A 27,111-nucleotide genomic window follows, 5' to 3' on the forward strand; every position below is an offset into this window, starting at 1 on the left:
CCCCGTTCTGCTTTGCTCAGTACTTCTCTGATACTGGAGCACAATTCGTTGCCATTTAGTGTCTTGGAAAAACACTTATCTGGCAATTATATAGCCTTTGTTTGCTACTTTGTTACAGTGAAACAAACACATGAAAAAGCAGTATAGAAATTTTTATTCTTTTTAATTAAGCTAATAGCATTTTTTAAATGTTTTATTGGATTGCGATTTGCAGTCTCAAACAAATCTCACTCCCTCCCTGAGCTAATCTCCCATTGTGATGCTCTAATTCCTTTTGGTGTAATAAGTTTTGAATGCATATTTTGGTTGTTTTCATTAGTTTATTTTATTTCTTTTTAACTACTTCTAAAAAAAAACAAAAAAAAAACAAGCCTCCAAGGAGTAATAAAAATGGTGGTATTAAGAGTTTGTGCTTGCTTAAATATTGAGCCAAAACAATAAAAAGGCAGTGTGATAATGTTCTGTATCACTAGTGTTCTCAGATATAACTCATGTATTTGAAAATAATTTTGTAGACAATATCTTGCATTCCTAAATTCCCCTTGGTATTCAGCTGCCCAAGCCATTTTGTCTTAAGCTGCGATTGTTGCTGGAGTGGATTTTTCATAATTGTCTTCTGTTTTAAATGTTTCTTTATGAAGCGTGTTTGTACATTTTTACTTTGATTTGCCTTTACAATTTGCCTCTCTTAATTACCTTTGATGTAGCAGTTGTGGATGACGATTCTTAAAATGCATGCAAAATCCAGTAGGCTCTGTTTTACTGAGCTGATATCAAGGACTATTGCTCTGAAAATGACTTTTATGGCCATTGACCTGTGGGTACAATTAGCTCTTTGCCAGCTGTAAATGAGATCCCTAAGTTGCTTTTACTTCTGTAAGTTCAAGATGTGACTTAGTCCCAGCCCTGGAACTGGTTGCCTACCAAGTAAATATAAATTTGAATTCTCAGTAGTTAAAACTAAGAGAGATGCAGACTCATTTTAGAATCATAAAATCATGAAATGGCTTCAGTTGGAAGGGACCTTAAAGCCCACCCAGTTCCAACATCCTGCTGTGGGCAGGGCTGCCATCCACCAGATAAGGCTGCTCAGGGCCCCATCCAGCCTGGACTTGAAAATGTAGCATTTAGATTGTGTGCGCTCCAAATTCTGGGTATCTGAGTAGTATAATAATTTTGTTGCAGCTTCTTACTGATTTTTTACTGTGATCAGATGTATATGGTGTGGCTGGCAGCAGCGTCTGTCCCTGTGTCTCCTGGACACTTTGGGCACTGTCATTCTTCCTGGGCACCAGCAGCCACAACTGGATGCAGGAGGTTCATGGTAGCAGTGAATAAGGGGACCCGAAAGTTGTCATTACAGCACAAAAATACATGAGTGTTGAGTCTCACTCATCTCAGGGTTGTGTAATGAGAACACTCTTGAAAAGTCTTAATCAACTTTTGAAATAGATTTCCTAAATCACATTACTGCTCTTTGGGGATAACCTGAGCAACCTGAGGACCAAGTGGGGCTCTATTCAGCTGCACCAGTGGAAGGTACTGCAGCCTCAGGCTGTCTCACTCTATGGGTGACATCCCCAACGCAGTGCAGGCTGCCACCCTCACTGCAGGTGAAGGAGGGGCAAGGGTGCAGGAGTGTGTCCACATTCATCATCTGCTGTCTGGGTGATTATCTCCAGAAACAAGATGGTGCAGTATCATTTTCAGTTACTGCAGCTGTTTTTCTTAGTGCATGCAACTTGGAACCCTACTGCAGTATTTGAATAATTTGAATTTAGTATAAGTTTTTCTACTAAACTAAAGCTGAGGGTATGGCTGTGTAGACACGTTATAGCAAGGCAGCCTAGAGTGTGGGCTTGCACTGCATTAGTTACTGTGTAGTATTCTCACATGCATGTTTTTATCCTGAAGAAAATGCACTGTCTTTTAATATTTCGCTGCTTCGTACATGTAAGATGAAATTGCCCAGTGTTTGCCATTGTTAGAACTGGACAGATACTGTGTTAATTTCCAAGTGTCTATTTTATACTGTTTCTGAGGGTTATTTTGTTGAAATAACATTTGGTAACTAAAATGTCATACAATTATTTTATTTGTGTGTGGTTTTTTTTAACTGGTTCTAGTATGCTGAGATAGTAAAAGGATTCAACCTTTTGGGCACAGTCTTCCTATAGTTCATGTCTATTTCAGTGTTTAGTTCGTGAGAACCACTTCAGTGTTTAAAAAAAAAAAATGGTGCTCAGAAGTAGGGATCAGGTATCCTTTTCCATTTTATTAATATCAGATTTCAAGTTGTCAAATCATTTGATAGCTTTTGGATTTTTAGTAGTACGACCAGTCATTAAATTGATATTAAGTCTACTATTGACTCCAGTAAGCTACCTTAGACTTTCACTCCGTTCTAAGTTTGTAACTTCACTATTTTCGGAATGGTTGTTGCAAATACAGAGAAGACTTTTAGCTTATAGGCATACGGCATACAAAATCTAAGACAGAGTATGTTGTTGTGGTTTAAAATGGCAGGCAGCTCAGCACCACGCAATTGTTCCCTCTCTACCCCCTCAGTAGAATGGGAGAGAGAATTGGAAACAAATGGAAGATTTTAGCCAGTTTGTGTCATCTGTCCTGGTTCTGTCTTTCACAGGTTCTTGTGTCCCTCGCAACTCTTGTGTTGAAGGGACCTTGACTTGCTGTAAGCACTGCTCTACTTTAATAGTGTTTTCTGAAAGCTAGTTTTTTCAGAGATAACTAGTCATGTAGTAGGCTTTTGAGAATAGTAGTCTGGCTTTGAGGAACAGGAGCTGAGTCCCTGTGTCTATTTATGCAGTTTGAAAAACAATAATAACGATTAAAAAAAAAAAATTCCAGAGGGAACTTATTTGCATTTTAAAGCGTTCAGTGTTTTGTGAAAATGACCAAGGACTTACTCTGGCAACATCAACAGCAAAGTAAAGCATAAACCTTGATACCTAACAATGCACAATTTTTTCCTGGTAAGTTGGGGCAACTTTGCTGCAGCTAGGACAATTACGTCTGTCTTTGAAGATATACTATGTGTTTGGAGCTCTTTAACTATAAAAATAATAATAGTAGTAGTTAGGACAACTTGACCTGCTGTACTTCAACATGCTCATGTTTTTTGCATGAATCATAGAAAATTTCTCAGGAATTGGCGGTATTTCATAGCCACTGCATGCCTATGCAAGTTGTTTTTCATTTTTTAAAATGGCGTTGTTGAATGGAAAAATTTTAAATTACCTCTGAACTATTTAAGATTTTGGTTTTGGCATACACAGCCCTCTTCACAACTCTTCTTTTCTGTTTTCTTTCTTAACACAAATCTTTCATTTGCATCCAGCTTCCTGCTCCTCTGCCCACGTTCCTCTATCTGTTGATCTGCCGTTTGCCACCACTTCAACATTACTCATATAACCTTGACTCTGCTTTGACTTTCCTGAAATACTCCTCTTTCTTCATCTTCACAACAGTAATTATTGCTCCTCCCTTTGGCCTTCCCAACTGTGAGATTACAGTGGCTTCCATAGGTAGGATTCTGCATAGTTTCTTTGACCAACGTGGAGGGAAAAGCTCACTCATCCCAGATGCAGTGACTCTCCTTTATTTTAGAATCTAGTTAAGTTACCATACTTAGCTGAAAAATCTATAGATTCATTAAAAAACAGGGGTCTTTATAAGTCTTGTTTTTCTGAAGTTGGTGGTGGACCCAACAGTGGTGATGGTTCTCCCTCGTAGCACACTTTGAGAACAGCTTTCTTAAGACTGTTACACCCAAAACAGCCTTCCTGTGTTTCCTCCCATAGATGTACTAAGTCTTTCTCTATGCTTTCCAGGTTTTAACTTCAATCAGTACCTTTAAGAATGACTAGTGTAATCAAGATCATATATATTTAAATTACTACATTCTGTAGTTCTGATCTGTAATAGTTTAATTTTTGTAAAAATATTTGGAGATTAACAGAAAAATCTCTTATGAAGTGAATGCCAAACAACACAACACAAAAGCTATATTTCTTGAAATATTTTAGTATTTATATTATTGGAAGTGTATGTGAAAATGGACAACAGCTTTTTTGGAGGTATCAAGCTGATTCCAGATCACCATTAATAAACTTGCTATCATTTTGTGCAGCAAGTTTGTAGATGTGTCTGAATATCTTTAGCCATAGACTTCAGTGCAGAAATGGCCTGGATTAGTGATTGATTTCAAAACCTTTTAATAGTTTCTACTGAAAACTTGCTCTAGACACTCCATGTCAACAATAGCTCTTCTATGAACTGTTGGATACCCTGCAGTAATTTCAGTCCATGATATAAGAGGAGTCTTGATGTTTACTATAGAACTACTACAAGAGTCATGCAAATAACTACAGAGATGTGATCAACTTAATAAAACTGATAACATATTAGGTTAAAGTTTTCTAAGATTACTTTTTTTTGTGCTCATGTCATTTGAAAAGAGGTTAATTTACAAAAGATTCCCACACTTTGTCTTAGTTTGGCTACCTAAAATACTTAAGCACCACCTGTTTATTTTGTGATAAGAACTACTTTTTGGTTTGCATTGAGGATGAGTGATATTAATACATAATGTATTTGTTTTAAAAGCAACTATTAACTGACTTGAGTTTTTATTTGATAGTGAAATGAAAATTTACTAGAAATATGCTGAAGAAATAATCTTTATAATTTGACATGCTAAATATTGTGAAATAAATATTTCATATCTCATTTCTTCCTAAATTTCTTGTATGCTTCTGCAAAAATGGGTGTTAAGAAATTATTTACTTCTTCCATGTTATTTTGGCTTGATTGCCATTGCTTATTCCAACATTTTTTTTCTTCTGTCTTCTTCCACAAATCAAGATGCGATTTTAGGATAGAAAGATGAACGTTTTACTAGCTAATGTGTAGTTTTTAATGAACTACTGTTGTTTCTGTAAACACTTCAAATCACTCTATCAGATATTTGGTACTTGAAAGCAGCCCTGCGGAAAGGGACTTGGGGGTCCTGGTGGACGAGAGGCTGGACATGAGCCAGCAGTGTGCGCTGGCAGCCCGGAGGGCCAACTATGTTCTGGGCTGCATTAAAAGAGGAGTGGTCAGCAGGGAGAGGGAGGTGGTGGTCCCCCTCTCCTCGGCTCTCGTGAGGCCCCATCTGGAGTACTGTGTCCAGGCCTGGGGCCCCCAGCACAAGGAGGACGTGGAGCTGTTGGAACGAGTGCAGAGGAGGGCCACCAAGATGATCAGAGGGCTGGAGCACCTCTCCTATGAGAAAAGGTTGAGGGAACTGGGCTTGTTCAGTTTGGAGAAGAGAAGGCTCCGGGGAGACCTCGTTGTGGCCTTCCAATACTTGAAGGGAGCGTATAAACAGGAGGGGGATCGATTGTTTGTGAGGGTGGATAGCGATAGGACAAGGGGGAATGGTTTTAAGCTGAGACAGGGGAGATTTAGGTTAGATATTAGGAGGAAGTTTTTCACACAGAGGGTGGTGACGCACTGGAACAGGTTGCCCAGGGAGGTTGTGGATGCCCCGTCCCTGGAGGCATTCAAGGCCAGACTGGACGTGGCTCTGGGCAGCCTGGTCTAGTGGTTGGCGACCCTGCACTTGGCAGGGGGGTTGAGACTCGATGATCTTTGAGGTCCTTTTCAACCCAAGCCATTCTATGATTCTATGATTCTATGATTTGTAGTACACTCTTATTTATCTTACGTGGGTTGTTGTTAACTTTGGGGGCCGAGAGATGTCATACATATTATGGGAGCCTTAATGGAATATTCATGAATGAGACAAAGTGTGATTGCATCAATCTTACGCTGACTTTGTCAACATGGTAAGAAATTGGAGCAAACAGAAACTCATTATTGCTCTGCAGAATTTTTTCCACTGCTTTGCTGCTACTTGACCATGTGGCATGTGGTGTCTCTAAGCTGGAGACCCTCTTCATTTGAGGCTTGCAGGTCAGACACAAGCATGTTTTCTTGATGGAGACAATTTTATTGTGAATATAAGTGAGAATACAAACTAGAAACCTGTTAACTACTCTACCTGCATGTGGCCGTGCTTTTACCAGTGACATCCTGCAGTAAGTAAGAGGTACCTTTATCCCTTCATGAAAAGGAACCAAGCTGCCATATGATGAGTGTGCCCATGCTGATTCCCTGAATGTTAGTTGAGGTGCTGACAGCTTACACTTTCACTTAACCCGAATAATTTCTTCGTCTAGCTGTATTCTAAGATTATTCCAAATGTGTCATTCTACACACAGAAATCCCAGTAGAAAAGACTTAAGAATGAAGCTGTGACTACTTAATGGATGTGTAAGTAAACCATTTCTAAAGAGGCTGAATCTAATTTGAGATGTTTTGAAACTTACTAAGACTACTGCATTTGGTTGTTCAAGCAAATGTATGAGGATATTTTGTGTTTTCCAGTAGCAATAACGTGTCTTATGAACTCTTTATAGTCAGGATTTATAGATTCAAGTAAAGGAGGACCAAACTTTTCTGAAAACACGGTCTCATTACTTTTCACTTCCAGCTTGCTAGTAAGGGATTCATGCAATAGAAAGGCTGGAACAGTGTTAACAATTTTGAAATGGTAGTGTTGGGGATTTGTGACTCTTCCTCATTTTTATTCCATCATTCTTTGCCTGGTGTCTGTGGAATCCTTAATTTGAAGTTTTGGATGTCCTCATTTGAAATGCATGGCTGCCAAATGCTCTCCATAAAGACAGCTTCTCCTCTGAGTAAGAAAATACTACCAAAAAGCCGGGATGGTGTTTTTCTGAGTAAAAACCTAGAAACCACAATAGAAGAAATAATGGATGGTGAGAAGTAGTTCTCGTGCCCAAGGTGCAGTGTATTTACTGACATTATGGCCTTTGCTTCCATAATGCCCTAAGCTGTGTCCATTGAAACCACAACACAAATTAGTGATGCTGTTCTACAAAGTAAGAACTGTTTTGTTTAAAAAAAAAAAAAAAAGCAATTGAAAATCAATATTTATCAGGATGCATAAATACTGTGGTAACTGAGAAACCAAAATATTTATCCTTTCCAAGACAAGAAAACTTAGCTATCTTGGAGTATACATATGACAGGTAAGTAAATGCGGTAAATGCTTGACTTTAAGGATAATTTGTGGTCTCCATTACTTTTTTTTAATAGGCTTACCAAATCTTAACTTCAAATAGCGTGTGCTTTCCTGAACTAAGATAAAGTTTTCAATCTCTGTTTTCTGAGCCAATTTTTTTCTCTCCTGCTCTTATCCATTTCTCAGGCTCCACTAGCTGTTCCTGTGGTTGCCCTTTCCTTTGTTTCTATTGTCTTTCCCTTGCTCCTGCTAGCTCCATTGTTTTATATGACTAGCTAGCCAAGGAAAGGGATTGACCTGCTGTTGCAGCCTCATCTCAAGCACTAGGTGCAGCTTGGAGTGTCACAATATAAGAGGGACATAAAAGTATTAAAGAGCATCCAGAGGAGGGCTAAAGAGATGGTGAAGGGCTTAGAGTACGATCTGTATGAGGCCTCATGGCAGCCTATAGCTCCCTCACAGGGAGTGGAGGGGCAGTGCTGAGCTCTGCTCTCTGGTGGCAACGACAGGGCCCAAGGGAACAGCGTAGAGCTGTGACAGGGGAGGGGCAAGGGGGCGTTAGGGACAGGTTCTGCACCGGAGGGTGGTCAGGCCCTGGAACAGGCTGCCCAGGGCAGTAGGCACGGCCCCAGGCTGCCGGAGTTCAAGGAGCGCTGGGACAATGCTCTCAAACGCAGGGTTTGAATTTTGGGTGGTCCTGCATGGAGCCAGGGGTTGGAGTTGATGTTCCCTGTGGATCCCTTCCAACTTGGGATATTTTGTGATTTTATAATTATTTGCTTGAAAGGTAATTTTACCCAAGCTTGTGCCCTGCTTTAACACCAAATTCCCCAAGCCCTATCTATGCAGTCACAATTCGTTCTGCACAGCACACTGTACTTTGTGTTCCCTGCTGTTATTGTGCTGACTTACATCTCTCGGATTTGTGGTTTTGCGAAGCAAGAAATATGAGTTCAGCTTGCTTCACCCTCAGTGCCTTTTATGTGTACCAGAATGGCTGCATAAATAAACAGAAAATTATTTAAATTTGATTTTTGTGAAGGTAGTGTTCACTCATGTTAGAAACAGCAATTTTCAAGACCTATAATTTTCAGTTGTTTACAATTTTAACAAAAACCCATACTGCATTGAAATGGTTTGTGCTTGTTGCTACCTAGTTTGTTAGAAAATTATGTTGAATTGGTAGAAAACCTGTTTACACAAGTGACCTTTGACTTGAAGAATTGTGTTATGGAAAAGATTTCAAATGATTTTTGAGGTGCTTATAGTTCTGAATCTGTTGGTTTAAACTATGAGCCCGTAACTCTTCAGTCAGATTGTGCCAGCAGAAGCCTTTATAGTCGAACTGGGCTAATCTGGCAGTGAGGAGAGGACCACACACTCTGGAATGAATACTTTAACAGATTAAATCCCACCTCAACTTTAGACTCTTTTCTGTAGCGTTTACCATGTAAGTGAGCAGAAAGAGAGTGCAGTATTCTTCGTTGAGAAACATTAAAAAGTCCTAATTAACATAAATGCAAGCAGATACATTGTTTCATGTATCTGAATCTCATTTGAATGGAGGAATACTTAAAACTGACAGGTAATCAAAAATCTCAGGCTATAGAACACAAATAGAAAGACTGTAACATAAGAATCTATCTCTAAGCATATCTTTTGTTATTTCTGTCTAACTTTTTAGGCTGTTTTTATGTAGCTTCAAGAGGATCATTCTCTCATGTTGGTCTTTGACTAACTTTGTGATATTGAAGTCCAGTACTCAATACTGGAATGTCAGTGAATCAAAAAATGCTTTGCTCTGTCTCCTGTTAGGTTTACCACCTCTTCAAATCTCATCACTGCATTTTTGATCCGAATAGACCAGTGCAGCCTCAGCCCTGAGCATCTTTAGCAAGAGTGCAGGGTGTTTGCAGAGGGCACCAGCTCCCCTGCAACCTGATGGATGCAGGTATGCGGCTCTGTGTGACAGGACAGCTCCTGAGAAGATGAAGGGAGTCAGCCTCCTATAAACTCTGACATCATGAAACAGTTACTCTTCTGAATTGTTGCATGCCCCAAGCATGCCAAATTTCCTGGTTACTTTTAAAGCTCTGTAGCTGCTTGTTCAGGTAGACACCCTGGGACAACCTCCAAAGGAAACTAGGAGAAGCTATGTTCTCCAGCTTTGATGATGCAAGACTGGGTTTGAGGTGTTGCTCTTGATAAAGAACATGGCCTTTGGTGCTCATCTTCTTAAAGATAAGGCTGTATCTTACCACTGCAGATACTGGAAGGCAAGTGATTGCTTCAGAGAGGTATTTGGAGAGGGATTATAGAAAAATTGAGGTTAGTTGTAGGTCACTGATCTAGATTATTTTCTAATGGTGAAGTTGATTCTGTAGTATGATAGACATGTAAATTGATCACCTAAGTAAGGATTAGATTCTTCTACTGTTTAGACTCAGCATGAAAGAAAGGTAGGAAGATGGGACCTCATCTTTTTTTCCTTGAGATCATGAGCAAAGAAAGACAGCATGTCTGAAAAGTGGTTAAATAATTCAGAGTAATGGAGCAGAATTGTAATATGTAATAAACTGGCAGAGTTCATTAAACAATATGAAATGCTGTTAGACATAAATGTAATTGTTAAAATATTAATGTTTTTTTCTACTTTCCAAAATTTTGGTGAAACTTTCTACACTAAAATGAAATGAAGTAGTTCCATAGTTCTGTCCCTTAAGCTATATACCTATGTCCGTTTGCAGACAAAAAGGGATGCTTTTTGAGTCCCCCACTCCAACTGGAATATACCTCTCTAAGTAACCACACTACTTCTTATTCTTTCCCTCCTTTGAAATTTCTTTTAAAGGACTTTTAATATTTCAACCTAATTCAATCAATGTAAGCTATCCAAGCAGAATCATGTTTGTAATGAAAATGGGTTACATTTATATCTATTCATTTGATACTATATTATTTATTGCAGTCAGAAAAACTTTGTTAATTCTTTGACTTTACTAGGTTCCCAGGGGAATGGAGGTATTGGAGTTTTACTGCCTAAGCTACTTTGTGAAATGCAATTAACAAAATGTTTTATGACCGTGTCAGTAGTCTCATTGCCAGTTATTTGTACTTTGATTGGCCAGAAACTTCATCTGCCTGTCTTAATAACCCTACTGAAATAGGAGAAGTAGTCAGAATGTTATATAAAAAAAATAAATACCAGAATTTGACAATAGGGGAATTTAGCGCTGTAACTGAAAGAATTATCAGGCATAGCAATTATTACATCTGATTATCAGGATATTGTAACAGAAACAAAATAACACAAACAAACAAAGAGTTCCAGCAGCAGGGAGAAAGGTATAAATCACATCATCTCATTTTCTTCTCTCAAATTCTTATCCCATGCTTATTGCAGTCATATGCTTTCTTATGCTAATATTCTGTCATGCTTATGTATCTTAGATTTGCTTTTAAAAAAGGTAAAGAAATTGTTAGTATTTATAGTGTTTCTCACATGCAAATACTTTCTCAGCTTATCTGCCTTTGGGTAGTTATTCTTAGTAAAGATTATATGGGAAGAATATGTAATAAAGACTTCATGGTGGAGGTGCACTGACTTGGCTTAATTGTAGGATCTGGGGGCATTTGCTATGTCTCCTGAAGCCCCAAAAGAACAGTTTGTGTACTTCTATGGAGAGGAATTTGTTCTATCCATTTCCTCTCTGCAAGAGAGGAAGCAGAACATCTTGCCAAGCAGCTTTTGAGGTGAGTCTGTCTTCTATTCACAAGCACGACAGGCCTGCACATCTGCAGGAATGAGGTAGCAGAGGTTGAGCAGTCAGTCTTGTCCCATGCTGAGCTTGCTGCTCCCAAAGAGCCCAGACAAGATCCTAAGGCAAAGGCCCCAAGCGATTCCTGAGTAGCTATGTGGGAATTTTGCTGTAGTGTGTACTGTAATGTGTTTAAAATGATAGAATCATAGAATGGCTTGGGTTGGGAGGGACCTCAAGGATCATGAGGCTCCAACCCCCCTGCTGCAGGCAGGGCCGCCAACCTCCATATCTAATACTAGACCAGGCTGCCCAAGGCCCCATCCAACGTGGCCTTAAACACCTCCAGGGGCGGGGCATCCACAGCCTCTCTGGGCAGCCTGTTCCAGCACCTCACCACTTTCTCGGTAAAGAACTTTGCCCTGATATCCAACCTAAATTTTCCCTCCTTCAACTTAAAACCATTTCCCTTTGTCCTACCATTATCTACCCTTTCAAAGAGTTGACTCCCCCTCTTTTTTGTAGGCTCCCTTCAGGTACTTGAAGGCTGCAATGAGGTCACCCCACAGCCTTCTCTTCTCCAGGCTGAACAAGCCCAGCTCCCTCAGCCTATTCCAGAGACAATGTGAATTCAGCGTATTATTTGAACATTTGCTTTGTGACATTTTATTTTTCATTGGTCATTTATTATGGTATTTTACTTTGTTTCCATCTGTCTTTCCTCTTCTTTGTCCTTCTGAAGATTACATGTAACTTTCTGAGTTCAAACGTGCTATTGCAGAGAAAGAGCAACAATGCTTTGGATAATGTTGCCTAGCAACATAAAGTTTAATTTCTGTCAAATGTTTTATCATTCTCTTGATGATCATTTTTGTTCATTCTTTTTCACTTGAACAACATTGTCATGAACTGAAACCACTAGTAGTACATTGTGCAGATTATAATAATTGAAGCAATGCCCAGTGTCCAGAGTTGTCTGGAGTATTCAGTTCTGTCTTGTAGCAATTTAATGCACCATCAGCCATAAGAAACCTAAGAGAAATGATGTGTGAAGGGAAGATTGTTTCATTTCTGAGCTTCTATGTAGCCCAAAATTATATTCTCCTCTTTTGACTACTCTTAATTCATAAATCCCTAGCGTTTGCAGTATGTTTTCCAGTGACGTAACTACAATGACATTACCCATTGATTAACCACAGAATAGAGTTTGGTGAATAATCTTTTCTTGTGTCAACAGCGATGAAATGCATTGAGTTTATAAACTAAGTATTCTTTCTAGCCATTGCCTTAGAAACCATTGTTTCAAATAAATTTTGAAGCAGTGATTTCATATAAAGAGTGGGAATGTTTTGGCTGTTTCTGGAGAGTGCTGACGGGAGTGAGTTTGAAGAAGTAATGCCAGTTGAGGTGTATGCTAAAATAGCCCTCCCAGGATCGTCCAGGCTATGAAGAATAAAGTAAAACTGAGGAATGATTACTTTACCTGACTGCTGATTTCATTGTAAGGATGGGTATTTCAGAGAGTAACTGAAGGCATAGCAATTTGAATAGAAAGGACTGGATTGTGTGTATTTACGTTATGGTTTGATTAAAAAGAATGAGAACTCTTTCTTTTCCATGGTAAAATATAGTTGTGGCAAGCATGTTCCTCAACCTGGGCTTCCAGACTGACTCTCATCTCAGGCACATGTTTCCAGCACTATGTGTGTAGCTGCACAATTGTGGAGCCAGGGTACACTGGGAGTATAACAGGACTTCAGAAAGCTCTGTGTGAGCACTTTCACAGCCACTGAACTTATCAACATGCAGTGCTGTCATTTTAGACTTTGCTGCCTGAGGGGAGGTTGTAGAGAAGATGAAGCCATCAGAAGAGGTATGCAGAGGGAGGAGGAGTGGGATCAGATACAAATTACAGCAAGACATTTTGGATGGGTGATGGGAAATGTTATGGGTTTTTTTCTGTCATGAGGATGGTCAGACATGGGCACAGGTTGCCCAGAAAGGCTGAAGAACCTCCATCCTTGGAGAACTGCAGCTCTCTTGGTTGTGACTCTCAGTAACCTGATTCAGCTTCTAAGCCAGCTCTAGCTCTGAAGCTGGCCCTTCTTTGGGCAGTGTTGAAACCGGATGACCCCCAGAGGTCCCCTGCAGGTCAAAGTATTGTATGATTTTGGAATGATGCTCCAGGTAAATATCCAGAGTCCTGTGATGGTTTGAATCGGTTGGTATTGAAGTCTGTGTAGTTGCCCCTTTGCTGTTGCTTGTGGGCTAGATACACATTTATTCTTTATAATATGTGCAGATCTGTGGTTGTACTATGGGTATAGTTTTAGCATTTCTGCTTTCCTTTGCATAGAGGATTTTTGTAAGAATATATAAACACAAAAATACTTCTTTGATAGCTAGCTTTGATATGAAAACAGTAAATTTCCCCCTTCAACACAAAATGGGAGCAGGCAGGGAATGTGTTTAACCAAAATCTTTATCTAAGACATTCCAGAGAAATATTTTGGATATCTTCTACACAGTTTGTTCCTAGCAGTAATTCATTTCAGAGCTCAAGATAAATTCTATGCTTCTTGTTGCTACTAGAATTTCTGATATCTAAAATTAATGATTATTTTGGTCATATCCTTTCATCAGCTATGAAATACATAAGTCCCTAACATTCTTCTCTGACACCATAGTTTATGATGGAATATAGTTTCCATCTCTTAAAATTATGTAAAAATTTTATCTTATTGTTGTTGGATAGTGGTATACACTTCCGTACTTTTCCTTTCTGTATAGATTTCATTTAAAAATATTTTTATAAGGAGTAAGACTGTAGATAAAAAGAATTGTGTTAGCACATTTATTATTACCGTATTAATAAATATATTTATATGCATTACATTAGTTTCTTCTGAACATTTGAAAATATTTTTCTTGTCACTGATATTCTTCTGATGATTTTTGAGTATGTCTTTGAAACATTTTAAAGATAAAATCTGTCAGCACTTAGCTGTTAAGTTTTACAAGTCCACATTCGTTTGTATTTTCACTTTTAATACAGTGACTTCTGAACTATTGAAGTTTTTTTTAGTTTAGTTTTAAAAGCTTTCTGTGGTTTTCTTTTGGTTCCTGTGCTCTCATATACTTAGTTTGCCTGTGTTTTTTTTACCTCATCTCTTCAGATTTAAACAAGTTTTGATTTCATTTGAATGATGACTACTTTAAAACATTTTGCTACTTTTGTAATTTTACTGCCTTTTTAGACAATCAGTTTTATATTTTAGATGATTACTTTTATATTTGGCCTTGCTCAATTTGATCGTAAAATCATTATTGATTTTAATGAAATGATAAATATCTTTTTGGGATTTGTTAACGATAATACTTTACAAGGTGAATCTTTTCAATGCACATAGAAATAGTGGAAGAAGACTGTGGATTACAAATCTAGACAGATAATATGAGCTTTAGCATCACCAAAAAATTGACTCAGCTGAAAAAATGAGTTGAAAGTGGTGCTGCTTAATCAGAGCAGTAAGTCTAATAAGCGTTCACACTATGTAGGGGTTGTAATGGGAAGCAGATGTGAAGAAATTTTCCTCTGTATGGTATGTTTTTGGGTATGTTTTTGTCTATTGCTTCAGTATCAGAAAAATGTTGACCAAATGGTTTCCTAAAAAAGGAAAGGGAAGTGATGATAATTTTCTTTATGTATTTTAGTTTATGGAAGTAGTTGAAATAAAAGTGGTAATAATTTGGAGGTTTGCAGTACATACTGAAATCTTTAAAGAAAATTTTCCTTTTTCCTTTTCCCCCAAATCCAAATTAGACCTTTTGTTATCAAAAGCAGTAGTAGCAGTATGGAGTATTTGTCTGAAGAGACTATCTGGGTTTGAATAGCATTGCCTTAAGAACAGAAATGCACCTACATTTCCTTGCAGATAAGAAGAGCAAACGTTCTGTTTGCAAGTTTGTTAAAAATCAACAGTTCCCTCTTCATTTTGAGCTTTATGGCTCCCTGGTCTTGTGAGCAGTGGCCATGCAGCGTCATCTCATCTGGGAACTTTTCATTTGTGGAGTAGCATACTGAAAAGTAAGCTGAAATCACCACTGCTTTTTTTTTTTGGCTTGTGAATTGAAAGTGCATCTATGTATCAACACTGTTGTCTGCAGATTTTTTTAAATTAAGACTGGAAAAGACCTCATCACAAGCCAATCTCTTTAATTGTGAGGAGAGCTTTTATTAATAAGACTCGCAATATCTCTCACAATAGAAACTTCCTAATTTCAGATAATTCTTTGTCCAGTGATACATTCCAAAAGGGAAACACATTTGTTTGGATATAAACAATAAAGAATGGTGTATGGAAAGTGCTGTGTCCCTGTGGAGGTTTTCTCATAGGAATGTAATTCTGCACCAAATCTTTTAAGAACAGTGTCACCAATGTACTTAAGGAGATAACAATAACCATTAAAACTGAAGTATTGCCATCTATTGTTAAGCTCTTGTTCCTGTTTTGCCCTGTTATGCTCTTTGAAGGCTGTGGATGGTTTCTTTTCCTTCAGCCTTTCTTCTAATTTCCTATCTAAATATTTAAATAGGAGACCATTGGTTGAGATGTTAGGGATGTCCATGTGAGTCCCATTTATGATATTTGTATTATTTATGAAAACATACTTGTTAGCCCGACATTTTCATTTATCTCCCACTAAGATCTACTAATTGCTTTATTCCCACAGTCTCACTGATGCAGAAAAGTAACTACTATTAGCTGTGCTTATTACTTGTAAATAATCTGTTAAGTCAGTCATCTACTTCCCTTTTTTTTCCTAGATATTTCAGATTTTTGCTCCAGTTGCTTGTTGCTGTTGACCTCGCTCATTTTGCAGATGCTCTTTAGACAGTCAAACCTCAACTGTATTGCTCAGCAGGGATTTGTCTATTCAATTTTATGGCTGATCTTAAATGTGAGACTTCGAACTCATACTGTTTCTGTTGTTCCTATAGCAACGAATTATGTGGAAAAGCAGCACTATCACTTTGCTTTGCAGCTGGTGTTTTGTGCTCACAGCAAGGGAGGAGTTTTGAGAAAATAGGAAGTATATAAACGGGGATGTAAATGATAGAGAAGTAGAGCCGTTGCTGAAGTACCTCACCCTTTACGGAGGAGCTGGTTAATGATTTTGACTAGGGCTTCCCAATCTTCTTCGAATGAAGTCCTGTTCTCTCAGTAACGAGATATGATTTACTTGAAGTTTCTGGTTTTTTTTTTCTCTTAACTGCTTGGGCCTTTTTCCACGTAAAGCAAAGTTTTCTGTCATCACACAGCTCTAAAATTTGTTTCAGTAGCTTGAGTGGGGCTTATAACCTTCATGCGCTCTGAACGTACCTGAGGTTTGGAGCTTTATAACTTCTTTGATGTTTGCAGTTGTCCATTAGCTGTATTATAAAAGGCTATAATTCTAAAGTCGTCTTCTGAGTAACTATCTCAGAGTAAAATGTTTTGACACTTGAAACTCCTACATATCCAGAGATGAGACTAATGCATTCTTCCTCCTCCAAAAAGCAGAAGTTGTTTGCATTCCCATTAGCAGTCCTCTCTCTCACATCGTGACAGCAGTGTTCCATACTTACTTTCCTGAGGTTCTCTGACGCCAAATTAATATCTCTGGAATACCTCAGTCTTGTCTCCAACCTGGAGAACCTGCAGGTCTACTGCCCTGCCTGGGTGCTGTCCTTCGAGCTAGGGACAGAAAGGAGCAGAGCTGCTACTGCAGGGGACCAGTTGGTTTGCTTGCAGTGAGGCCTCTGTGTTTTGATCATGATGGGGACATGTGAGGGTTTACTTCTCAGTGTTTAAGCAGTTATTATATAAAAAAGCCACCAAATGTAACATATGTTTTAAGCTCTTTGAAGCAGTTTACTTTGAGTAAATAAAAATTAATGGGCACAGGAGCTGGCTATCTTGTCTCATCTCAGAAAGGTGTGTGCTAACTATCAGGATAGTGGTACTTTTCATGTGGCTCAGTGTACATGCAGTTAAAATGCTTTTCTAACCAAACAGCTCTGATTAGCAGAAGGAGCTCTGGAAGGTTCTAATCTATTTGTAGCTGATAAACAAGCAGTTAATCTGCTTGCGTGGGAAATAAGAAGTAGGTTTGGATGTGTTCTCCTGACTTAAGGAATGTGTTTGAACTTCTAACCTCTTGGAAAGCTGCCGCAATGCAAACTGCTTTTTGAGACAGCGATCTGCAGACTAGTGGGGACCCTGCGAGCATCTGAACGCTGGCCATAAAATCATATGTAGGTCACTCTGAAAGTGCCTCCTATTTATTTCTGTGAAAATGACAACAGATACAAGGAGTACAATAACACTATTTGATAGAGTAAATTCTTAGCTACAAAACGCTATTTTTCAATACAGTCACCACCATTAGGTATGCACTTTCACCAGCAACAAACAAGAGCCTGCATGGTGCTGTCGTCAAAATCTGCACCAGTGGAGGTGACCCCCTGTTGCCACTGCTGAAGTGCACCACTCACCACCTCACTGTGCTCACAGATTCATAGAATTGTAGGGGTTGGAAGGGACCTCTAGAGATCATTGAGTCCAGCCAGTCACATCCACTGTTTGGTCCCCATCAACATTCAGCAAGTGTTAATGAATGTCTGTGGGTGCGATTTTTTCCACATGGAAGAATTCAGTGACGCACCCTTTGCTTCATCTGCACTTCCATGTCAGACACCGTTGTGTCAGTCTGCCCCTCAGATGCCATCTGTCACACGACAATGATGTGTAATGGAATGTTGGCAGGAAGGTTCAACCAATGCTGCTGTACTGCCAACATAATAAAATAAGACGTATTTCTTTTTGAGCACTGATAATACAATCTCAGGATATCCTAAGTTGAGAAGGACCCACAGGGACCAACAAGTCCAGCTCTGGGCTCCATACAGGACCACCCAAAATTGGAATGCCACGATTCAGGGCACTGCCCCAGTGCTCCTTGAACTCCAGCAGCCTGGGGCCATGCCCACAGCCCTAGGCAGTCTGTTCCGGTGCCTGACCACCTTTTGGTGAAGAACCTTTCCCTAACACCCAACCTGACCCTCCCTTGACAGCTCCATGCCGTTCTCTCGGGTCCTGTTGCTGCCACCAGAGAGTAGAGCTCAGCGCTGCCCCTCTGCTCCCTGTGAGGAGCTGCAGCCACCATGAGTCATGTGAAACGTGTGACAGCTCAAGCTTGGTGGTGATGCCTCAAGAGACATGCTTGCTCTTGGGAAATAAGGCTACGTTTTCTATTGCTGCACACTTTATTCCTTCTCTGTTCCCATTCTCCCCCTGAGGTAGAAAGATTCCCAAGAGACAGTGAATATGTAATTGGATAACTTTATAAATCAGCATGCTTCTCTACTGGCTGCCCTAACACGATTCTCATTGTCAGTGAGTTAAATATGAGTACAGATTTAAATTTGAAATGGAATCACAAGAAATACAGAAGTGGACATGTTATTTGCTTCCATGGATTCTAACGTGGCATATCACTTGTATGGATAGAGCCAGTAGGCTGCTTTAGGATTGGGGTATCCTGAGACTGAAGGAGCTGAGTCTGTTCAGCCTCAAGAAGAGGAGGCACAGATGGGGTTTTATCAGTGTGTGTAAATACTTGGTAAGAAGGATTAAAGGAAATTGAGCTGTCCTGTGAAACTACAAGAGGCAATGATTGTAAATTACATTACTGTAAAGGTAGCTGAAGACTGGCACAGGTTGCCTAGAGAGTGTGTTAGAAATTGAGAAGTGAAGTGAGATTCTGTTGTCTCTGACTCTTAAACAAATCCTGTTTGAGCAGCCCTCTTCAGGCACTAGGGGTTGTGAATAGCATATTAAAACATAATTGATGTTTGGATGAAAACCTTCCAAAAGTTCTGTTTGAAAGTTTATGTATCTCTTCATTCAAATTACTTAATGTTTTCAATCTTGATCAGTTTTATTTTGCAGCTGTTAAAACAATAGAGCACAAGCTTCCAAGGAATGCCTACTGATGTGTGAGGGAATCTAGATCCTAATTGGCCCTAATTGCCAAACAATTGCTGTGATGTCACATGCAGATTTTATATGATGTTCACAAACAGCTTGTTGGGAACAACTGCAAACTGCATAAAATGCCTGTAAGGATTTTTTCTACCTGTAAAGATTCCACCTACAGTGCAAAAAAGCTTGTGATGTAGCTCTCTCTGTATATTCCTGTTTTAAGTAAATTATTGAAGCATAAAATCAACTTACTTTGTGAAAAAAAAATTGTCTTTGCTGACATAGTTTTTAACATTCATACACAAAAAAATCACAGTTCTAAAGGTCTCGCTATATGTTATAAAAACAACGCTTGGTTCTATATTTGCATACTCATATTTGACATATTTTTTATAAGCTCTACTGGCAAAAGTAGTTCCTGCCAGATTTTTGATGTATATGATAAACATTAGCTAGTATAACATTTTCCTGTGGAAGAAAGTCTCACTAATGAACGTGACTGTTCTGGTAAAAATGGGAATGCAAGTGCAATAAAAGATTACAATTCTTATTGTGAAATGTCAAAGTACTTCACAGGTTTGTTTTTTTTTTAATAGTGGAATTGGCAACTAGGCATTAAAACCAAATGCTGGCAAGACAAATGTCTGGTAATTGTAGATGTGTAGGGGCGCTTACAGAAATGGTTATTTTTCCATATAAAAATGGCTGTTTTTACAAAATAAATGTACATATTTTTGTTGTTCCTAAAAGTAATCATCAAAGGTTGATCAACTAAATGTTCTGCTTTTGGTTTTCCAGAAACCAGCAAACATTCTGGTAATGGGTGAAGGTCCTGAAAGAGGAAGAGTCAAAATAGGTAAACATTTTGAAAAAAAAATTCATTGCACAGCTGAGTTAGTATAGCATTGTTACTTAATATATTGTATTTGTTTTTAAGTTTCTTTTTGTGATTATCAGTGCACATGTTTGCAGAGGTCTGCAACTTTGCTATGCAAAAGCTTTTTGGGTATCAAAGTAGGGAACAACAGTGATGGTTTTTATCCCAAATTTCATTACCTTTGCAGCTTTTAAGCCTTAGTCATATGGTTCTACACTTTTCTTTTTTTAATAAAGCATGTGGCAAACACCAAGAAAGAGCCTCATTTCTATTTGTTTACTGTTGTTGCATTTGAAAATGATCAGTTAACCAGTTTCTGTTCGTATGCTTGTACCACTATGGGTAACTGCAAGAAGAATATGATGTTTTGTAACTTTGGAAGCAGAAAGATTCAAACGAACCTTGGGTAGAAGATACATTTCAGATTTGGATTAAATGTGATTTTTGAATACACGTCCAGATTTTGTGCTCTTTTTTTCTCCTGGTGTTTCTTGATGTTACTTACAAACTTGCTTTTAGAGAGAATTTTTGCTGTATGTGAAATTGATGCTTACATTTAAAATACATCTCTGTAACAGTGTACACTAGCAAATTTCATAAACTCCTATTTATTCACCTTCTCTGAAAGAGAAGAGTGCAAAACAATCTATACTGCAGTCATTTTGTTTTTGCACTTTGGATAAATATCTAGCAGTCACACAGGCTATCATTTCAGTACTTTGCACAGTTTTGTATATAGAAATGGAAGAAAAAGGGCACACTAGACTTAGAGGCCTACTCCTTTTGAATTTGCATCTCCAAACTCCTTTCTGACCCTATTTTTCACAATAGTTGTACTTCAACTACATTGCCCACTTTGGATGTGATTATGTTGCTTTATCCTCAACTCCGCTACTTAACTGAAAGAAGAGGAGGGAGGGGAGGAGCAGCACTGAGCTCTGCTGTCTGGTGACAGCGACAGGACCCAAGGGAACAGCATGGAGCTGTCAGGGGAGGGTCAGGTTGGGGGTTAGGGAAAGGTTCTGCACCAGAGGGCAGTGGCATGGAATAGGCTGCAAAGGGCAGTGGACATGGCCCCAAGTGCTGGAGTTCAAGGAGTGTTGGGGCAACACTCTTAGATGCAGAGTTTGAATATTGGTCCTGTGTGAAGCCCAGATTTGGGACCAGTGGTCCTTGTGGGTCTCTTCCATCTTGGGATATTATCTGATTCTACAAGCATTACCAGTTTCTTACTTTATGCTTCTGTTACAGATTTATTTAAATAAATGAGCATCTGTATTATGTATAGTTTAACAGTACTGTGATGGAAACGGATGTCATTCTTCATAGTCTTATAAAGGAAGTAAATAGAATTTAGCCTGAGATGAATTTGGCCCAGTATTTCCATGAGTAACTTGTTGATTACTTAGAAACTTGGATTTGTGAATTTAATGATTTTGAATGTTAGTCCTAATAGTCTTCTTGCAGTATTGTTCAATTCTGGCTTGCTGTTTGGAGTAAGATTTTGTTTTGTTTTGTGTTTCCCAGCTGATATGGGCTTTGCCAGGTTGTTCAATTCACCTTTGAAGCCATTGGCAGACTTGGATCCAGTTGTGGTGACATTCTGGTACAGAGCTCCAGAGCTGCTACTTGGAGCCAGACATTACACAAAGGCTATTGGTAAGTTCTTGTGTTTAAGTTTTCTAAAGGAGGATAGCCTTACAGTAGATACGACTGTCAGCTGACCGGCTAGGTTTTTTTTTTCCGTTTTTTTTTTCTCCCTGAAGTAGCAGTAGGTGGAGAATGATCCAATCCAATACTCAGGCAGAAACTCTTTGAAGACTTGGCAATTTCATTTTTTCTATTCTTTCAGTATGACTTAAGGCTAGTGTTACACATTTAAAATGTACTAGTTCTTTGTAATTTTTTTCTAATAAGAATAGTATTTGCATTGGTCTGCGTGGTTTTCTGATGTGGGCTTAGTCTTCTAGCATCTTTAAAAGGGAAAGAGCTATGCTTGTTAAAGTGGTTTTCATCTGGGGTGCTCTATATCCAGGTGCTTCTGTGAAGTGTGCGGTTTGATAAGAAGGGGAGTCTCATGCATTGTATACACTCCGCAGATTCATTCCTGAGATCTTCTGACATTCCACGTTCAGGAAATGCTGGTAGCCAGGCCTTTGTCTTCCTTCCCACTTAGTAAGTCCCATAAGTGCAATCAGCCTCAGTGCCCAGGTATTTAGAGAATAAAAACACTGAAGCGTGCAGGAGATATCTTGTCTGTGTGGTTAGGTTAATGTATCAGAGACATTGCTTCCTCTGCAGTTCTCTTTCTGTTGAAAGTGATTAAATTTCCCATGCGTATATGGAGGTGGCTTTCTTTGCAGTTGCAGGCATTTTTCTGTCATAGAAATTTTCAGACATGCTATGTGGGCCTCTGATCAGAAAACTACAGTGTTTGCCATGATCAACAAATATCTCAGTTGAATGTTCACTTGGGTAGACCTGCATTTTTAAATAAGGTCTCACAGTCTCAAATAACTCCTGCTTATCAAACCGCACCCTCATGTATTGAGAATACTGAACAAGTTTAAAAATTGAATGAACTGTCATCTGACTTTGATGTGGATTTGCACTTCAGATTTCTTTACTGCTCTTCTCTGCAACTTAGAATCCAATGCAAGATGATCTGAGCTGAACAAAATGCTTGTTTGTTCATCTTGCCTTCCAAATTTGCAGGAACCATAAAGAAGGTCACAAGGGCTTCTGCATAACTGTAGTCAAGGAGCACAGTTAGAAAGGCTTTCATCATCAAAGCTGTGTGTTGCAGTTTTTGGGAATATATAGAGTCAGTGTTGCAAGCAGGTAACCTGCATTTCTGTGCTTGGACCAAATTTGTCAGCATGAAAAAGTAAGTCAGGGTTTGTTTGCTGGAGTTCTTTTTCCTCTTCTGAAATAGAAAAATTTAACTCTTAAGATAGCGATGGCTACGTTGGCAAATAGTGTAGCATAATACAAGTATGTCCATAAAGCGAAATGGTTCTAGTTACCTAGGACCCACTTTACATTCATTGAAGAAAGAAGAGTACTTTGAACTTTCCCTGGTGTGATATACTGGACTGCTGCTCATTAGAGACACATCTTTTTGTTTAATTTAATCTCAAAAGAGTTAAGTTTGTATACTCTGAGAGATGTCTGGGGGACAAGTGAAGAATTTTTTCCTTATGTTTATTCAGAACCTGTTTTGTTTCAATTTATGCCAAAATTTTTCATTCTTCTATCAGGTATTACTGTAGAGCCTACTCTATAGACTCAGCCAGCTCTCCATAGGTACTGGGTGGCTACTTAGTGGTCTCTCTTCTGCCTGAAAAAGTCCCTGTCCCTCAGCCTCTCTTCTCATGGCAGGTGCTTCAGACCCTGAACATCCTAAAAGCTCTCCACTGAGCTTTCTGCAGTTCTGTCTTATAGTCAGACTGTCAAAGTGGCCCAAGTGTGATCCACAAGCATTAAATAATGGAGATATCTGTGGTGAATCTATTGGCTATGCTCCTATTGATACAGCCAATAGATCCTACTGATGCTTCATTACTTTAGTGTTCCATGGTTATCACAGCTAAGGCTGCCGTTTATTATCACATCCCCAACCAGTTCTTCCTTCTTTGAAGATTCGGCAGATGATGTGTAGCATCTGTATGAATAAATTTATGCCAACATCCTCCAGAAACCTTTGCAAGGTCCTTGAGATGAGCATGTTCACATCCTGTTTATTCTCCCTGATGCTATAGTCTGTTCAGCTCCTTCCACAACTCCTTTTGCTGGTGTCTTAAGTTACCTGGTTCTTGCCCTGAGGGTGCTGCATCCTATAATAGGACAGAGAAGAGGAGTCCCTATGAAATTGTAGAAGGTGATGCTACTTCATAGAGATCTAGTTTTGCCTATTTCTAAGATTTTTATTTCTTGTATCAGACCTACATCCATGCATCTCCAAGACGGATCTGAATGGGTAGTGTACATGGCATGCAGTGTGAGTATTAAGGGAATTCAAAATGGTTTGGCTAACAAAATAAAAAATGAGGAAATAGAAACGAGGAGAGTTGCAAGTTGAAATGAAATATTAGAGGAGCATGTAACAGAAGAGGAAAGAAAGGTACATGCGGGTAATCTTCACTTTGGGGAGGAATTGGACTCAATACAGTATGTTTAGAAAGAATTAGGTATTACACAAAACAATATATAAGCGTATTTTGTTTTTTAGAGGTAGCTCTTAACTGACATTTTCCCCCTATATTTAATGTGTCCCTTCATCCTTATGATAGATTGTACTTTTCATTTATTTGCTGGCTGAACAAGGAGTGGTTCATCACAAATATCATATTTTGTGGAGACACAGGTGTCAGGAAAATACCAGTGCTGGAAACAGAGAAATAGCTTTTGCTTTCTGCATACTGAAAGGGTAGTGAAAAGCCCATGTTAGAGTCATCAGTGTGGAATAATATTTAGTTTCCTGAACCATGAACATTTGTACTCTAAGCCCTACTTGTTAATAGAATTGCTTGTATAATCTGCTACCACAGTTATAAGCAACTGACTTACAAGATGAATACAAATTTGGAAAAATGGTGTTGAGGAAGCCAAAGGTCACTTTCTGTTCTCTTACCACAATATAAATCTACAGTAAATTTATTGTAGCCTGTGGAAGCGTTGGTCTGCATTTCCAACACCATAATTCAAAACCAGAATCTGTTTCCATGTGTTTGTCTGATCTTAATACTCTAACAAAGTAGTAAAATATGCAAAGAAAGTAACTTTGAACAAACTTCAGGTGAAACCACATAACTGGGAGAATATAAAATGCTTGTGACTTTTCTGACATTAATAAAATTACTGAACTTTCAGAAAGTTTCCAGCACAATAGAAAAGTGCTTTTCTACTCACAGTACTAAAGAAACAAAGTTGAAGTGGCAAAGACGCCCGCACTACAATTTTAAGTAAAACTAGTAAGAACTTCTAATCATAGGCTTTTAGAAAAGCATGTGGCACTCTCTACTGTGGTTCATTGTTGGACGTCTTAGAGCAGCATATCAAGAAAATCACATAATTAGGGCTTGTTTTTTATTGTCAAAGTTTGCATAGTTAGCAGTGCTATCAAACAACGTTACCTTACTTCTCCTTACCACTTGCCTTAACTAAAGAAACAGTGTATGAGATAAATGTTATCACATGGCTTCTAAAATTGTAGCTTGTTTGGACTTTGTTGGCAAGAGTTCTTCAGAGTGATCCTTCAGCAATCCATTTAGTAAGACAAAAAACTGTTCTGCACCGGAAAAGGAAGGGGTTGTTTATTAAGAAAAAATAAATCTGAGAACCCAAAGTGTCTCAATGAGTTAGTTAGCTCAAGTTAGTGAGTTAGTTAGTGAGTTAGTTAGCTTAATTCACTTACCTAGCTTGCAGGTCAGCAGAAATGTCAGCAATGGCCATGTGGGAACTGCGTTTTTGAGCTTGAACAAGATTTACCTATGGAAAACCTGTAATTTAAAGTTTGGGCAGTGCACTGTCACCTCATTCTGTTTCCAGACAAAGATATGGATACGGAAGCTGGAAATGTGTAAAAGGTGTGGTCTGTTATCAAATGCCTTTGAAAGAAAATGTCCCAGGAAAATGTTAAGTGTATCAAAGGGAATTAATTTATAAATAATGCTGAGGCTTGTTTGAGCTTCAACAACTTAGTTCAACTTTATGCAGGAAAGAGAAAAGAGAGAAATATCTGGGGTGTATTATGTAGGATTTAGGATAGAAATATGTGCATATGTGCTCTATGTTGCCTGTACATTGAGTCGCACATATTCTGAATGTTTCAGCTGTACTCACTGTGTATGCACAGATTGTTGGCACACTGGCCGGGCTGTGGGGCCTCTGGAAATCTTGGACCAGTGCCTCAGCTTCTTCTGGATCTGGGAGAGGGTTGGTGGGAAGAGTTAAAATAAGACCTATCTGAAGAATCCGATAACCTGAAATTACAAAGGGAGCCAACCAGAAGACTTAGGAAAAAAAACATTGCAGTGGAAGTTTCCCACCTGTGGTCTGTGGACCCATGGGAGCATGGGGAGTGCTTTTGAATGTCCCTGAGATGATTAAGAAGAGAGAATCTGTAGCCAGAATGGAAGATAACTTCTGATTGCTGTATAGTGATCTGCATTACGTTTTTATTTCAGGGGCTAAGGGACTGTTGGAAAACTAGAAAAGAAATAGTAAAGAAGTAGAGTAAATACGGGTTTATGCACTCTGAAAAGGAAAGCTCAGGATACACCAGGAAGGGAGCCTTGTTCTTGCCCTGGATGATGTTATACAACATGGGAAGTAATTGGATTCGGATGGTATTTTATTGTAAACTTATTTGGGCATACAGTAGACTGTTCTCATTTTGATTATCGCAGTTGTTCTTTTTCTGAGGGGCAAAATATTTAAATATTGAAGATTAATTGTTGCTCTTTTATCTTGTTATTGCAGGTGCTAGATGATCTACTGCTGTTTTTTTTTCTCTTGCTTCACCATGCTCTCTAAAATATTATAAATGTTTCTTCGTTTAAAGTAATCATTTACTATACTCCATGATCTTATTGTGGTAGTCACCTAAAATGTAAAGTTTTACGATTAGGTCATTTGAATAGAACGTTTTAGTGCAGCATTAATTAGTATTTTTATGAAACTTGGCATGCTGACAGCAACTCACAGGATGTAATCCACAGGATTGTTAGAGTGTTTGACACATTTGAGCTGTTTCGGGATTCAGCATTCCAGTTTTTCTAATTGCTCTGTTGCCCTCTCTTCTCAAATATATTGATGTCTGGAAGTAAGCTGGTAAAGCCTGTAGTTGTTTTCAGCTCTGAAGAATCCAGTGTATGTGTTCAAATGTATACTAGCCTAAGAGTTAGGAGAGTAAGAACTGTGACTCACAGGGTAGTGGGTCAGATCTGTCTCCGATGTAAATCCAGGGGAAGTACTCCAGTGTGGGGCAGACAGTGAGATGTTGTCTTGTAGGACAATAAGCTGGGTCTCGGGAGACTTAGATTTAAATGTGGATTCAGTCCCAGGTGTTGAATGTAGCATGCAGCATGTCATTTAACCCATGCCATGTGTTGCTTCGTTATCTATAAAATGGGAGTACTGCTTAATACTATTGTCCTGAAGATAAAATCAGTTACTAGGGAGCTCCAGTAAAAGTGTTGTGGATTTATATGTGTATATTTTAAAGTTGGTGACTAGATTCACTTGCCTGAGAACCTACGATGTCATTTAGTATCTGTTATTAAGAAATACATGTTATGGACCTCACACCTTGACTCTGCCAATTGTTCT

General features: G+C 38.8%; 1 protein-coding gene across 1 annotated transcript in view; it reads left to right on the forward strand.

Moving 5' to 3' along the window:
• CDK19 (cyclin dependent kinase 19) overlaps positions 1-27,111 on the forward strand; it is a 119,655-nt gene that overhangs the window by 63,916 nt on the left and 28,628 nt on the right. Inside the window, exons 5-6 of the mRNA XM_021390362.1 lie at positions 19,701-19,758; positions 21,307-21,438. Coding sequence (XP_021246037.1) covers positions 19,701-19,758; positions 21,307-21,438 — 190 coding nt within the window. The remainder of the gene's footprint in view (positions 1-19,700; positions 19,759-21,306; positions 21,439-27,111) is intronic.

This window comes from Numida meleagris, chromosome 3, assembly GCF_002078875.1.
Source record: "Numida meleagris isolate 19003 breed g44 Domestic line chromosome 3, NumMel1.0, whole genome shotgun sequence".
Taxonomy (NCBI): domain Eukaryota; kingdom Metazoa; phylum Chordata; class Aves; order Galliformes; family Numididae; genus Numida; species Numida meleagris.